We start from the raw sequence: 15859 nt of genomic DNA on the forward strand, positions 1-15859 counted from the left end.
CTGCTCCTGCTTCTAGCAGCACTACTCCTGCCTCCAGTTGGAAGTGCCACTAAATTCTCCATGGAATTCTCCTGTATGTGTGCTCCAGCTGATTCCATCCCAAGGACACAGGAAGCGTGAGCCTGGAGATTTCAAACATAGAGAGTGAGTTGCACTGCACTTTACTTCTTTCCAGTCATGAGACACACTTCACCTCACAACTGCTTCCAATTATACCCAATCCATACCCACCTACTGTGCACAGTGAAATGCCAGTGAGTCCCACAACACTGACATTCAGCCACACTCAGCTGAATCGGGGTCTGAGACACAGGGGCTGAATTCCGGGAAAGCACAGGGCACATGCTGCTCCCAATTACCTGCCAGCACCGCTCCTTGCTTCGCTCATACAGTTTGGCAGTTCCCTAGAAACCACATCTCATTTGTCCAGAAGAAGACTGTTCCTACCTGCCCAGTTGGCTGGATGGGAGAACTGCTTGCTGCTCTGCACGGTTTTCATCGCTTCTCCGAGGGCTGCGCTGGCTTTCATCCCGTTTAACAGAGAGGAATAGAAGGCGTGCACAAACATTTTGGAAGCAGCCACAGGAATGGGCCAGAGTGACACAAGGACACATTGAGCCCCAGCAGCCAGGAATGCTCTTGTCAAGCCAATGACTCCATCAGAAGTGACTTTGCTGTTGGACTCTTGGTAAGAGCCAAGAACCACTAGCTTGACAGGAAGACGCAGATCCAGCACATCAGCTGCTGTAAGCAGGAACTCCTGAAGAGGAGGGCAGTCCGAGATGCTCTCCACATCACTGGCATCATCCTGCATCCTAAGAGATTCTGGGATTGTGTAGGGGTTCCCAAAAGAACTCTTGCTGCTGGCTGGATTGCTGTCAGTGTTGGGTGTCAGGACCAAAGCAGCCAGTTTCCAGGAGACGTGGGTTGCAAAATGGACACATTCTGCCTGAGTGAGGGCACTCATGACTCTCTCTTTTGTTGATGAGCTGCCAACTAGGGGCTGGCAGCCAAGTAACTCAGATACCATATATGCTTCCTCTTCTGCAGAGGGCATAGGTCCCCACAGCCACCTGTCCATAACTGCTGAAGGGAGTTTGGGATTTCCTATAACAGCTGCCATTGAGGTAGAACTGGAGTAAGCAGGAGTATTCTTCCTCACATGGGACTACACAGAGAAAGAGAAAGAGAAAATGGGGTTCAAAGATACAGTTTTTATAGTGCTGGCAATAAAATATCCTGTCCCTTTTGCTCTAAACAGAAGTCTGGTTGTCATAATTACAGGAAGACTGCATTTCTTTAGTTTCTTCTGTTTAACTATTCCAAGGAACACCTCCATTTGAGTCTGGTCAAAACTTCTGTCCCCAGATCTTGGGTGAGCAGATGGGTAAGAACAGAAAGCAACAGATATAGCCCAGGTCCCTTTGAGGGCTGCAGCAGAGCTAAAAGCATAAAGAAGATTCCAGGTTCTCACATTACTGGAACACTACCTGCAATCACTCACTAAGTGGCTCCTCGCACCTGTATTTCCAAGATCAGTGTCAGCACTGCCAGCAGAAGGTGCTGCATGCAGCTGATACTGAATGGAATAGCAGTAATGCTGACAAGGTTCAGACCCTTTTGCTGCTCCACTGACTATGTGTAACCCAGGGCAAACCAAGATGTGCAGCAAAACACTGCTCAGCAACAGCAGATGTGACTTGGTGCATTCTCCTGGAGACCTGGGCACTAGAAATGCTGCTGCCAGACCTCAGCATCAAGATACTTCTGATGGATTGACCTATGGGATTTGCTTTCTCTCATAGCTTTGGTGTCCTGAGACATTAGTGGCCTTCCCCACTCAGAACACTAAAATGGAGGTGAACATACCAGCAATGTGACAGGACAGTCAGCTTGGCAAGGAAGCTCAGCACAGATCACAGACACCTACATCTCTGTAGTCTGCCATGTAGTTCCACACCCAGCACATGCAATCCTTTAGAGGAGGATATCCAAATGATCCAATCCCCTTGTCCTTCCTGGCATGCCTGGGGCTGTGATTCTGTGCTGCAGGAACTACATCAGAACCTACTTCAGAGCTGTGGTGCTCAGCGTGCTCCTCAGACCCAGGGTGGCCTGTTTGTGGTGTCTGTTCTCGTGTCTGGCACAGCAGGACAGAACTGCTGCTTTCTGAGCATGTACCAGAACCTGCACCCACAGGAGAGGTTCGGTGAGAGAGGTTTCATAAGCAGTGTCAGACCTTGGAGCTGGGATTCAGTGACTGGATGGACGGCACTGCAATGAGGCTGAAGCGCTCATAGAGGTACTCATTGGAGGAACTGCCCTTCAGGAGAGCAAAAGGAATGAGGTACAGTTCTCCCTCCAGAACCAGGATCAGTTGACGGTGGCGGCCAACAGGCCCACTGGAATGCATCAAACCCTGAAAAGAAAGGAGAATTAGTCTGGACCTTTCACTCCACCAGTGTCCCCACCTGCACTTCCCAAGCATCAGGCTCTAATCTGACCCCACGTCAGGTTTGGAAACATCCACATCAGAACCCCACTCTGTGTGACAGATGAGCACACGTCCTATGCAGCTGGACTGCTGCTCACCTATGCCCAGCCAGCTCCACTGAGAGGAGTGAGCGCTGAGCACACTGACCCTTATGGTCTGGGTCATCATCCTGGCCTCAGCCCATGTGGGGCCCAGCCTCACCCTGGTACTGCAGCTCCTTCCACTCCAGCCTGAAACCTTGGCTAACTCCAACCACCTGTATCTTGTCAGTATTGTCATCACCTTATGCTTTGCCAGAGAATATTCTTTCTGATATTGAACTTCTAAATAGCCATTTCCTCTGAAGGGCGAACAATCTACAGACAGATTGTGTCCATGGCCTGCACTTCCACACACTTGACATAGTCATCAACCCAGAGTCACCAAAAGATCTAAAGCATCTTATGGATGGAGAAGTGAAGCAGAGCTATTTAGTCAATAGGGAACATGCAGCTGGACACAAAATGTGGCAACTGCTCCTGGTCTGATGTAACCGTGGAAATTTACTAATCTGGTGTATCATAAAAACAATGTTTTCACCCCAGGAAAGAGTAACTTCAAAGCACTGAAATTTGCTCCAGCTTAAACACTGGAAGCCCACAAAAAAAAAAAAGTATGCAGGACTAGATCCTTGTCTCTAGATTCTCAACTCTAGATGGTCTCTAAGGCCCCTTCAAATCCAGACTGTTCTATGAAAATACCACGCTTCAGAAACCACCCCCAAGCTGGCTGTTCTTGCTTTCCCACACCGAGAGGGTTTTGGTAAGTGTCTGTGCCAAAGGCTTACTCCTTCCATGGGTCCTATCAGCAAGTCATAGAGAGCACGGAGTGGGGGTTTGGTGAAAGAAGTCTGCCTCCTTGGAAGTGATGATGTTCCATCCTTAACAGGAGACATGGTACTGCTGAACAGGCTGGTCATGCTCTGGCAGCTCCTGTGGACAAAAGCCAAGGGAGAGGTTAGCTGCAGGAATATGAGCTGCCCTGTGGCTGCCCTGACTTCTGACAGTGACAGGAGCTGGGCCGTGTCATCCAGGGGACTCTGCTCTGTAAGATGGTTCATGGGAGGACTGTAGTGAACAGTGACATTAATGGCAGGATGAATCAGCTGCAGACAGCATATGACATTGCTAGGGAGTTTCTCTAAACACTCCAGTGCCTGAAGTGCTGTTCCCAGTTGCTCCTACACACCTGAGAGTTGCAGCTGTGTGCAGGCAGGCATGAGACCCACTGACAACTGACCACAGTCACAGGAGGATTTGCACTTGGGTTGTGCACCAACTGCCCCAGTGTGATACCCAAGGAAATGTGACAACAGGCAAACCATGAGGTATCAAGATCCTGCCTGCATTTCTGCCACTGCTGGGCAACACCTGGTGCCCATTTCTGATATTCACACAGAGTTCTGCACACGATCTCCTGGCATCAGCAGCCACAAGTTACTGCCCTGCTGAGGAAATGAAGTTGCCCCATTCCAGGCTCACAAGTCCAGCAGCTGTGCTCCCCAGGAATGTTACCCTTGGCTTGGGGCCATGAACAACCATTTTATGTGGAAAGGGTAACTTTCCAGAAAGTTTTAGCAGGTGGACCTCAAAGAAAAGGTAGGGAGGCCTGGAACATACCCCAACCCTTTGAGACACATACCAACACACAGGCTCAGAAAATTGCATTTTCCCCTCTCTTTCTCTCCTCAGCTGCTGCAATCAGCCTCCTGACCCACCTAAAACCTATAGTTCTCTGAAGAAAAACATGCTCTTACCACCCACAAGGAATTTCCATCTTATGGGCACATAGGAATAACCTCAGAATGTCAACAGAAGCCTGGTGTCTGACTGCCCATGCTCTCTGACCCAGAGATTCCAGTGACAGTACCAGTATGCTGCTGCTTAGAGCTGCTGAAAACTCATCTGGGGGATCTGTGCAACAGGCTTGGCACTGTGTGCTCCCTTCAGACCCATCTGCCTGTCTCACTGCAGCACCCGACTGAGCGACCATGCTTGGCAGGGTTCAGCTCTATGGAGCACAGATTTTAAAATCAGATCAGGAAAGAAAATTTGTGCAGGGATACCCCAGTCCTCCCTCAGGACCTTGTGCCCTGATCTTCCCTGAGCAGCTCGTTGCCAGCAGGCAGCACTTGCCAGCCCCACAGCCCACGTTCAGCGATTGTTACACACTCATTTACTGCAGGGAATAGGGGCTTGATTACTCCAACCAGCAAAGCCCTCCTGCATCTTGGGTTTCCCAGCCAAGCAGCTCTAAATTTATTTCTTCACCACTCTGATTGCTTTTTATGAGAACAAAACCAAGGAAGTACCATAAATCTCTCACATCTCCTGCCTCTGTGTGTGTATACAAAGAGTGAGCAAATCCACAGGAGAGGATGGATAGATCTCTTGTGGCAGGTGGAGGTGACCAGGAGCCCTGGCCAGCCCATCCCTTCCTCCCAAAGAAGCCAACAAAAGGCTCCAGGTGCACTGATGATTTCTCCTTTGCTCTTGCAATGCAGAGGATCCACTGATGTCTGAACAGTGAAATCTCTCATTTGGAAGCCTCTGCTCAGACTCTGCAGTGCTGCTGATTTATAACCCTTTGTACAGGCAGCCTGGCCTGCAGCAAGCAGAGAAACAGCACAAACAGCCGGGCTTAGCTCTGCTCCCTCCCTTTGTCTTGGAGATGCAGGAACAAAGCAAAGCCCCAGAGAACAGGGGAGAAAGCTGTGTTGTGCAAGCCTTGGGTCAGACTGACCTGGCTCACCACCAGCCTCACAGGTGCTGGCTCTGCCTGCTGAGGATGAGTGGCTGGGCCCAGGCAGGAAGGAGGGGTTCATTGCAGAACCAGCACGGAGCTGCTCCTGCCTTGGCACTAATTAGGACTTTGGACAAGTCAAATACTCCCCATGGCCAAGCACAGCCATTGGGAGGGCTGGGAGTCAGGCCTGGTGCTGCAGGGGTCTGACAGCCTCGGGAAGCTGGATACCCATCCAACCTTCCTCAAAGAGACTCCTTCCTGAAAACACAGCCCTAAATCCACATTCAGGGCCTTTGACACACACACACACACACTGTACAAAGCCGTGGGAAGCTCCAGAGAACAGTCAGATCTGAGCTCCCTGTGGATCTTTTCAAGGATCCACAAGTATCTCCAGAACCCACTAGTGGTTGCAAAAAACCCACAGCCCACCCACAGCACTCTCTGCCAGGGTGGTCTGCATGTCGGCAGCTGCAGCACTGCATCCTGGATGGCAGAGAACCACCACAGAAAGGACTCCCCAGCCCCCAAGGGATGCCCCCACTGAGAGGGTCAGTTGTATGATTCTCCAGGGCAAGCTGTCAGGCCCTGAGGACAGTAAAGGCTTCAGTGACCCTGACCAGTTTGCCCTGCCTAAGGAGCAGAGAAAATAGAAGCTGAAAGAAGACACGAGCCACTGTGGCTATCTTGGTGGCTGTACCAGTGCCATCCTCAGCTCAGACAGCCTTTGCCCAGTCTTGAGATCACCACAGTGTTCCCTCAGTGCTTCTTTCTCCTCCGAACTCCATTTATTCTCAGAAGTTTCCTAAGTGAACTGCCAACCCTCCAAGTTTGCTTTTCTAAGCAGAACTGCCAAAAAATCATACTATTCTCTGCTTAAAAGCACGTACCCTGAATTCAGGGCTCAGCAAGCCAGCTGCAAACAGATGTGGCAGTCTTAGCTCCATCCCCAGACCCCCACTATACCCCCCTCCACCAGCAAAAGGAGAGGGGCAGGCAGGGAGGCCATCCAGAGGTGTCTCCTCATCTTTTCATCTCAGTGCTCGTGGCAAGAACATCACAGACACGGCTGCTTCTAATGCTCCCCCTGATTCTCTTCTGAGGGTGCTTTTAGTTAAATGCCCAAGATGCCCCATCCCTGGGCTGCTCCTAAGAGCTGCAAACTACTTACTTGACAAGGCACCTGAGCTAAGCTCCTAGGTTTGGATTCAAAGTAATATATGTGGCTCCCGTGAAGCAGAAAGACAGAAATGTTGCATGGTTGGCCACTGCAGTGTTCCTGAGGATTAGCATTCCCTGGAACAGAATCACATCCTATTTGCCCCTGTAATCAGAGGGACAATCTCCTGTCTTTCTAAGCCTGATGAACTAGCAAAATATCTCAGCAATTCTGGGGATCTGCCTGTGTGATCCAAAACTGGCAAGTACTCATAGTCCTTCATCAGTGCAGCAGCTTGAACAGATATGCTTGTGGATTCTGAGAAGAAAACCAGGCCAGTTGCTGGTGCCAGCAGGCAGCTCCCAGTTCCATGGGGATGCTGCAACAGTTCACAAGCTTCAGAGGTGGCTCACAAGACTCCAGGCTGATCACATTTGCTTTTCCAGCTGAGAAAGGCCTAGGGTATCCTGTGCTCATAAACCACAGATCCAGTCAGAAACCCTGGGTTGCATCACGCAGCCACACTGGAAAAATTCTGTCTTCAATTTTCTTTCCAAATGGTTGCCCTAAGCCGTAATCAGCACAGTCATGTGAAAGGCTGAGAACAAGTTCTAAGAGGCAGAAAATGAGTGGAGACTTGCAGCTAGTACAGTCCTGTACCTCTGGAAATGCAGCATATTCCCAGCTAATTGGGACAGAGATAAACAGAAACATGTATTTCCGTAACAAGTGTGCAGGAGAGAGCTCCAAGTTCCACATCTCACACACAGCAGGGACAAAACAGTGCTCCCCTGCAACTGCTTGGAGTCTCAAAATCAGCACTTGGCCAGGAGAAGAGCAAATTTGGAACAGCTGCTCCTTCGGACAGTCATCAGTTACAACTGGAACCAGTCCTTGCTGGCTCTCCCCTTGAGCACTGGCACTGGCTGCACCTAAACTTGCGATTTAGAGAGAAGCCCATCACCAAGACGTATCCTGCTTGCTGATCCCCACAGCAGTCCTGCATTCTCACCTGTTTAATAGGTTGTTCCTGCTGACCATCCTCAGGAAGCCGGTTGGATCAGTCATGGAGTTCAGCTTGTTGTTCATCTCCTCAAACTGCTGGTCCATGATATCCCCAGCTTCACTCTCTGTCTCACTGCTAGCACAGGCTCTGGGGGGGAATCAGTGAGAAGAAAGGGTCATTGATGCAAGAAAGAGCAACAGCTTGATGACAAATGCTCGGCCAGTTTGAGAAAAAATGTTTTTCAAACAGAAGCTCAACCAAACACTAATGCCAAATCTTCCCTGACTTGCCTTCTGTCAGGCATACAAGACATTACCAGCCCCATCTCCTCCTCTTCTGGGATTCCTCAAGGTTTAGTGAGTGGCACACAAGGGTGGGAGTGTAGGACCCAATTTCTGTGCACTGTAGGCAGGGACTTCTAAAGCTGCAGCACAACACTGAAAAGCTGAGTCTGCAGCAAACACCAACTCAACCCTTATCTGCCTGAGAACACGTGTGAGCACATCCTTTTCAGATCTCCACAGAAACTTCAAGCTCCACATGCTTCCTTCACTGGCAAAGAGTGACATAGCAGAGGGAGCTGTGTTGCCACTCCTATTATACAAAGAGGGAAAGCACAGAATGATTTACTCTGTCAATGCCCCAAGTGCAGCAGCACTACAGAGAAACAGCCCAACAGTTCTAAATTCCCAATCTCCTGACATTAATATCTAAATTTTCTCAGTGCAACTGGGATGCTCGTGGTGGGCTGGGTGGGGCTCAGTGAGCATTTTGCATGTGAATCGTTCTTTCTATTTTGTACATTTCCATTATTAATGTTGTTGCTGTTACTGTTTTCTTGTCTCATTGCTATTTCCAGTAAATTGTTCTCATCTCAACCCATGATATTCAGCTTTTATGCCTCCAATTCTCTTCTCCATCCACCAGAAGGAGGAAGAGAGAGGGAGGGAGCAAGCAAACAGCATTGGGGTTTGGAGAATCTCAGTGGGAAAACTAAACTGGGGAGTACCATTCCTAAACCATAACAATGGAACATCACAAACCTTGGAATTTGTACACTTAGGATAAATATACATCCTACCTGCTGAAGCCTCCTTGCATCTTATTCCTGTTTCCTTTTCGGTTCCTGACAGCTTGGAGCCTCTCCTCAAGGGCATGTTTCCCAATAAAGGGTACAGGAATTAAATGAACACACAACCCATACTTGTGCAGGCAACTAGAGCTGTACCTCTATTGCTGTATGGACCATGGATGTCTTGTTAGTGAATTTCCCAGTCAATGTGATTTATAACCTGGTAAATCCTGACAAAAGCCAATCACTTCATGAACACTGAAATGGGGACAGCTGAACCACAGACAGGGGGATTAAAAAAAAAAACCAACAACACAGGGGAAAAAAGGGAAAAGAAAAGGTTGTCAACAGCTTCTCCCTGCACATTTTTCCTCCAGCTGAGGGATGCTCAGCTCTGAGTCCTGGCACAGTTTGAAGTAACACTCATAGCTCCTTAAAGAGGCAAAAATCTTGAGTTCATGAACCCAAGAGGGCAGGTCACATGCTCTCCCTAAAGAGAGCAGAGTCTGTTCCACTCAAGTTCAAGCAGACTTTAAAATCCCTTACACTTTTTTTTTTTTTTGTAAGAATGCATTACTTTGAGGATTAATTAGACCAGCTGAAAGACTAGCAGAACCTGAAGGCTGCAGTGTGGAACTGAGCAGCCTGTGCATCCCTTCCTCTCCAGAAAGCATGAAGACATGCTCTGGAGACACAGCAGTACCTCTAACCCTGCTCACAGCAGCGTGGACAGCACCAACTCTTCAACCTGAACCCCAGAGCACTCCAGCAAGCCAGGGACTGAGCAGTCAAGTTCCCTCACGTGTGCTGTACATATTCACACCCTGCTGCTCTCCAGTGCTGGGCACAGTGCTGGGACTGAGGCTGACAGCTTCTGCTGGGGCCTTGGGGAGCTGGAGAGCAGTGGAATCAGCAGGGCTGGGGGGAAGCACTTGAACCACATGGAGAAGAAGTTTCCAAGTAGAAAGTGATGTTCACCCACATGGAACAGCCAAGATTTGTTTGCTTGATTCCCTGCGCATGATTTTGACATGGGGAACAAATGTCTGCCTATGATCATACCACACTAGTCCAATGATCTTGGAGACAAGCATTAAACCCAGAAGCCTTAACCAAAAACACACCCCCCACCATCACCATGAAGTGAGGAAGAAGCTGACATCCCAGCAAATTAAAAACTCATCCCAGAACATGAAGACTGAAGGACTGCCTTTGCCAGGAGGAGAGTCTGTGGTGACAAATAGTTAATGAAACTAAAAACTGTATCTGCAAAACTGCTGCATGAGGCCTAACTGCAGATTTCAGTTGTGGATCTTGTGTATCTGCATGTCTGCAGGGTAAGACTCAACAATCAACATGTGGGTTCTAAATTATTTACTCAGCTATAGCCACAAGCCACACTGGGGGGGTGGTTAGAATTCCTATGGTATTTGCAGTTTTTCAAAGCAAAACATTGAAAGAGAATTCATTACACTGGAAACTGTAAGCAGAATGAAATCTGCCCATATATAGTCAGACATGGCACCTGCCTCCTCGTCCAATCTACAGATTCACCACACAGCCTGTGGGTTTGGATCTTATTTGTGTGCGCATAGAGTTGTTTGGCAGGAAAATAATCATGGATACAAAAACAAAGCCATTTTTTTGTTGCTGCACTGAAAATTTGCCCCTTCTCTGACTCTCAGTTCTCAGACTTCTCAGCCAATTAGCTCATTCCAAAATGTTACAAATTTAGGTGGGAGAGCAGAGACCATGATGTTAGAGCCCATGATCCCAACGCACCTGGTGTAGTAGGAATCCACTCCCAGAGCCTCCCGCACGCTGGAGATGTGCTGCTCCAGTGCTGAGTTTGTCAGTGTCTGCAGAGCCACACTGTTGGCTTCATGGAAGTCCCCAGCATTTTCTGTCAGGCTGTCACCCAGATAATACTCATGGAATTTCAGAATTCCTGCAAGGCACCAGAATCAGGAGGTTATTTCTGCAGGGCTAGAACAGTGCTGCCAGCAGCTGTCTAAGAAAATGGCACAGCCCCATGCATTTGGCATTTCCAGCATAACTGGGGCAAAGTGTTCTGTGCCAGGTCTTCACTGAACCTCCAGCACTTTCAGCCTTGTTTTTAAAATCTGGGTTTGTACTTTGCAGATAATGGCTCAAAGGCACAAAAGCAGAGGAAAGCTTTTACGAGATGCTCAGAATGCCTTTGCTATTGCAGCACTCATATAAATTATAAACCGTATCTTCCATACAAGCCCCTACTAGAGTAATTCACATTTCAGTTGATGCACACAAAAAATACCTATGAATAGCCTCTGAGCAAATTAACTGAATGCACAAGGCTGAACAAGAGTGTTGTTACTACAGCAGAACCTCCTCACATCACACACAGCGAGGAAAGAAGATGGATTAAAGCACAGTGAATTATTAAAAGATAGCATTTCAGAATGGGTAAACCAGATAGGCCACTTCCTGTTTTGCTGAAATTCCACTGCTACTGCAGATAAAACCTTCCTACTTTCAGACTGGTCTATTCTTCCTGATATAATTAATTCTGCAGCCTGTGATAAACAGTAAAAGGCTGCTCTGGATGCCTTAGCAGCATCAATTATTACACCAGTTAGGGAAGAGCGGAGGAACGAAGAATAAAGCAACTCCTCCTGCAGCAACAGCAGCAAAAACAGCAACAGCCAAGAGGTTCTGAGGGTTCCAAATCAGTGGGAAAATGAGGACCCTGGGCTGCCACTGAAGCTGCTCCCTCTGTCAGTGAACAAGAACAGGTCACCATGGCTGTGCCAGGGTCACTACTGAAGAGCTGCCAGCAAAGCTTCTTGAGCAAACCCCTGAAATACCACAGCTTGTCCCCTTCCTATCACCCGACAGAACCTTCAAAGGAGGCAGTCACAAACCCATGGACTCAAACACTGCAACTGCTTTTCTCCAAGACTCACTTTGGGCAAGGAGGAGACTGATCACAAAGACCAGTGGCAAATCCTACACTTGATCCATACAATTTTAATAAGCTCAGCCTGATTGTGGTACTATAGAATTATTGGCATTTTATTGTGCAAACTACAGGCCTGAAGAGCCAATTAGTAACTGGATGCAGGACAATACCATCTTACACTCAGACATGCAACATGGCAAAATGCCCCAAAAGGCATCTCTTCCAACCACTGTCATCCCATCTAAGTCAGGCATGTGTGTTTGCTTCCCTTCCTGAAGCATTTTTCGTGCAATCTAAATAGTGCTTTTTATCTCTTTAGCTTTGTCATGATGAAGGGCTGCAATTATTAAATTATATCCAGAAAGAACTTGTTAAAATTTACAGTCATCACTTTATTAGATAATGAATAACAGCTGTCTGCAAAAAGCAATCCTCTTCAAATTAATCCTCCTTGCTCCTCTGTGATAAGTGTTTCCACATTCATGTGAGGATCAGGCAGTTCAATGGCATATCAGGAAGTGGGGATGCCCTTCTGTTTGCTGCAATCCACTTCAGTGAATAAACGTCAAAAGCTTTTGGAAGAATAAAGCATGGAAATATAATTAAAGTAGGGATTCTTATGCACAGAAGATTCTCACAGAGCCAACATACTTGGAATTTCATTACTCTTCTATTCTGCCCTGTGGGAAATATATACAGATTGGAGATTGAAAAATGGAACTATTAAACATGTGAAACATTTCCATCTCCAGGTGAACATCAAAGTCCTGAATGAGCACTTCTGAGTCATGACTGCTGTGGCTGTGTTGTAGCTTTTAGTCTATTCGGCTTTAAGGTACTAGATGGAAATTATTCCCTTCCTACATTCACTCTGGTCCCAAATTCATTCCTATTCTCCCTTTGTAAGGCCTGTTCCCAGGCTCTTGTGTCCAAAAAGGAGCTCACCTGCCCCAGGAGCCAGCAGCCAGCTGTACAGATAACCTGCAGCCAGTGAGTAGTAAAGAACAAGTCCCCTCTGGCCATTCACAGTCTCCAGGACCTGGTCAAGGGTCACGGGAGAATAGGGATCTGAGTCCTGCTGCCCAGTCTGACGTTCCACGAGCAGGTCAGCAAAAGCCCTTGTTCGTCCTCTCTCTGCTACTGCCAGTGCCTCATCATGGTGACCTGAAAAGACAAAGCCATCTCTCAGACCTGACCCAAGTGTGGTCTGCAGTGCCATGTTCATGAAACAGGGACAGTTGCTATCCCAATCCCAGTGGAAACCTGGGGAAGCAGTGTCACCTATTTCCCAAAAGAGCAGTCTCTGCGCTGGAACACAGCCCCACAGAACATGTTTGCTGCAGGCAATAGCACAACAAGCCACAGAAAGGCAAATCAACAGAGGAAGCATGGGAAGAACCAAAGGTGCCCAAAACCCAAAGACAGACACCCATACTGCCGTCCAGGAACAGAAATGCTGTTTTATGCTGGACAGCAGTGGAGCAAAGGGCATATCAGGAACTGCCACCCCACAAGTCCAGCTAAACTCCTGGCATGAGCCTGGAGTTCAGCCTCAGTATCTGAAGGCATCTCTTACCCAGACTGACAAGCACTCGCTGCAGGGCCTGATAGGAGGACGTCTGCAGGTCGAAGAGTGACAGCTTGTAATCCGTGCTCAGCTGCACCTCGTGTCGGATGGTTTCAAACAGTGCAGAGGCCCGGTAGAGCTGGGAGGGAAAACAGCCACAGTGACTTCCTCATGGACACTGTACAAAGTACAGAGCACTGGCTGGGAAAGCAGGATGATCCAGGGCCAGCATCCCCTCAGGTCTGGCTCAAACCCTCCCTGGGACACACCATACATTTTCTTCCCTGAGAACAGGAATGACCCAGAGGGCTTGGAGGACACAAGCCCCACAGCACGGGGCAGACCATGGTGTACCTGGTGCTGGGACTCCTCCAGGTTCCCACTCGCCCAGAGGGAGAGGCCAAGGCCATGACGGATTTTTGCTTCATCTTCTCTGCGTCCCAGCTGCTCTGCCAGCCTCAGTCCTGAAAAGGAGTCAGAGTGAGAGAGTGCCAGAGGGGAGAAGGGGCCACAGCCCAACCTCTGAAAACAGCCCCAGCTTTCTAATCAAGTCATGTTATTTCTTGTCGGCTCTTCACCCTCTATTTTCTATTTCTCTTTTTGTCTCCTTCAACTTATTTTTCTTATTTGTGGCCTCAGTCCCCCAGGGCTCCTGTACAGGCAGAGACAGCTGTGGAGCTGCCAGCACTGGGACAGCAAGTGGGGCAGCGCCAGGGGTGGGATGGTGAGCAGGGCAGGGACAGCACAAGGATGACAAGTGGGGCAGTACCAGTGCAGGGCAGCTGCTGCCAGCCCTCACATCAGCACCAGCATGAAAGGTGACAGACACTTCCATGGACTGAGCCCTCCCTAAGTGAGGTTAAAGAAGCGTCCCCTGAGACACACTCAGTAAGCCTCTATGAGAAAGTTCAACTTTTAAACCCTAAAAGCCACACAAAGAAAATCACACTGAGCTGTCAAACACTGCCAGAAAAGACACCTCTTGCCACATTACTGGCTTGTTTCCCATCAGCTCTCCCCAGCCTTCTGGCAGGCTCTGCATGGTTTTTGTGCTGAGCCAGAGCAGAGGGCAGGGGCCTGGCCTGAACGATCTGGAGCTCATTTCACTTCCAGCAGCACATTCTGTGTTGTCCCCACTTCCACACACTCCAAACCTCTCGCCTTGGTGACCTCTGCTGACAACAGGGACACCTCCTCTGAGGCACCTCAGGTTTCTGGGCTCTGGCTGAAACCACGAAGCTCAGCAGCAGCTAGCATTCCCAGGCCATGCAGGAATTCTGCAGCACACCAGGAGAAGGAGCTGCGTTTCATTTCTCCCCTTCTAACAGCATACTGGAATCCTGCCAAGGTCAGTTTCATGAAAACCAAACTAACTGATGTAATACATCCTTCGGCCTCCAGCTTCATACATTGCCCATGTGGATGAGCTACACTGCCCATCGCCTGCCTCAGAGCCCATAGCTTCATCAGCTGCTGCCTGCATACTGGAGCCCCTTGCAGCAGCACAGCTCCCAGCCCGTGCTGACCCAGCGCTTAGCAGTGGCAGATGGCTCCTGGACACCTCAGGCTGAATCTCCCTCACCTCTCTATCAAACAGCACTTGTTTTTACTCAGACTTTAGAGACACTCACCCACTTTGTCTCACTCCTAGGTGAACACATTAGAAGACCCAGGTGGCTACCAGCAAGGCATAAATCTCTCCTAACAGACCTCTCAGGATCAGAGAGATTCATCATAATCCCCTGTCGTTTTCCCAGAGCCAGATCCTGGTACGCAATGCCGTTTACAGAGAAGGTTTACACCTTCTAGGTTCAGGCACAAATGAGCTTTACAAAGAGACTCTGCTAGGTACAGTCTGGATTCATGCTCTGAGGTACCTAAGATGCCCCCAGGAAGGCACAGATCATGCTTTGTCTAGGGGACACCAGGAAGGCTCCAACTGAGATGGTGTGCTGACCGTAACAGCTCCACAAACAGCTGCTCACACAGATGATCAGCAGCAGCTACGGACGTTTGCAAGAGCTTCTGCATCAAAGGCCACTGTCAAACACATCCCGTTAGAGCCATGTTTACAGTACCTCACCTCTCCATGTCCTCAGGTCTCCCTTCCACCCTTCTGACCCTACCACTGCATGCTCTGTTATGTAACTCAGCCTCTTACCTTCCTGCAGGTACATCACAGCTTGAGAGTAGTTCTGTAAAGCATGATGGGTCCTCCCCAGGCTGCTGTAAGACACCGTTTTGGCTACAAGGTCGTTCATTTGTGCTGCAATGCTGAGGTGCTGTTCCTGATAAACCACTGCCCTCTCGTAGGTGCCCAAGGACTCGTAGGTAAGGCCCAGGTTGCCGTAGGCCCGGCCCTGGCCGGCGGGGTTGTTGGTCTCCTCGGCGATCTGCAAGTCCAGCTGGTGGTACTGCAGGGCGGTCTCGTACTCGCCCATCTGCTGGTAGACCCCGCCAAGGCCACAGGCAGCATCGCTCTCCAGGGCTCGGTCCTTCATCTCCCGGGCGATGTTCAGCTGCCGCTCCAGGCAGGAGATGGCTTGCTCGTAGTTGCCCAGCTGGCTGTGCAGGCCTCCCAGCTCCCCGTAGGCCTGGGCTTTGTTAAATGCCTCCCCCAGTTCATGTGCCACTACAAGCCTCTTCTCAAAGCACACCAGAGCCTGCTGTAAACTTCCCATAGCCCTACAAGGCAAGAAAACAGCAGTGTTTATTTTGCTGGTGTTTCCCTGAGACGAGGTGTTTTGCCATTTCCCCGGCAGGCCAGCTCAAACCTTCCAGGCAGAGGCTTTCCCCAAAGAGACATCCCCAGCACTTTTGAATCAACCTGCTCCTC

The 15859-nt window shown here is 49.2% G+C and overlaps 1 protein-coding gene across 3 annotated transcripts in view; it reads right to left on the bottom strand.

Annotated features, from left to right (window-relative positions):
* The window catches only part of TTC28 (tetratricopeptide repeat domain 28), a 114232-nt gene that overhangs the window by 12796 nt on the left and 85577 nt on the right, over positions 1-15859 (bottom strand). For all 3 annotated transcript variants that reach the window (XM_039561384.1, XM_039561385.1, XM_039561386.1), the window contains 9 exons: positions 15185-15708; positions 13378-13487; positions 13033-13162; positions 12402-12620; positions 10298-10463; positions 7450-7590; positions 3321-3465; positions 2240-2419; positions 448-1168 (listed from right to left, as the gene is read on the bottom strand). In XM_039561384.1, coding sequence (XP_039417318.1) covers positions 448-1168; positions 2240-2419; positions 3321-3465; positions 7450-7590; positions 10298-10463; positions 12402-12620; positions 13033-13162; positions 13378-13487; positions 15185-15708 — 2336 coding nt within the window. The remainder of the gene's footprint in view (positions 1-447; positions 1169-2239; positions 2420-3320; positions 3466-7449; positions 7591-10297; positions 10464-12401; positions 12621-13032; positions 13163-13377; positions 13488-15184; positions 15709-15859) is intronic.

This window comes from Corvus cornix, chromosome 15 (genome assembly GCF_000738735.6).
Source record: "Corvus cornix cornix isolate S_Up_H32 chromosome 15, ASM73873v5, whole genome shotgun sequence".
Taxonomy (NCBI): domain Eukaryota; kingdom Metazoa; phylum Chordata; class Aves; order Passeriformes; family Corvidae; genus Corvus; species Corvus cornix.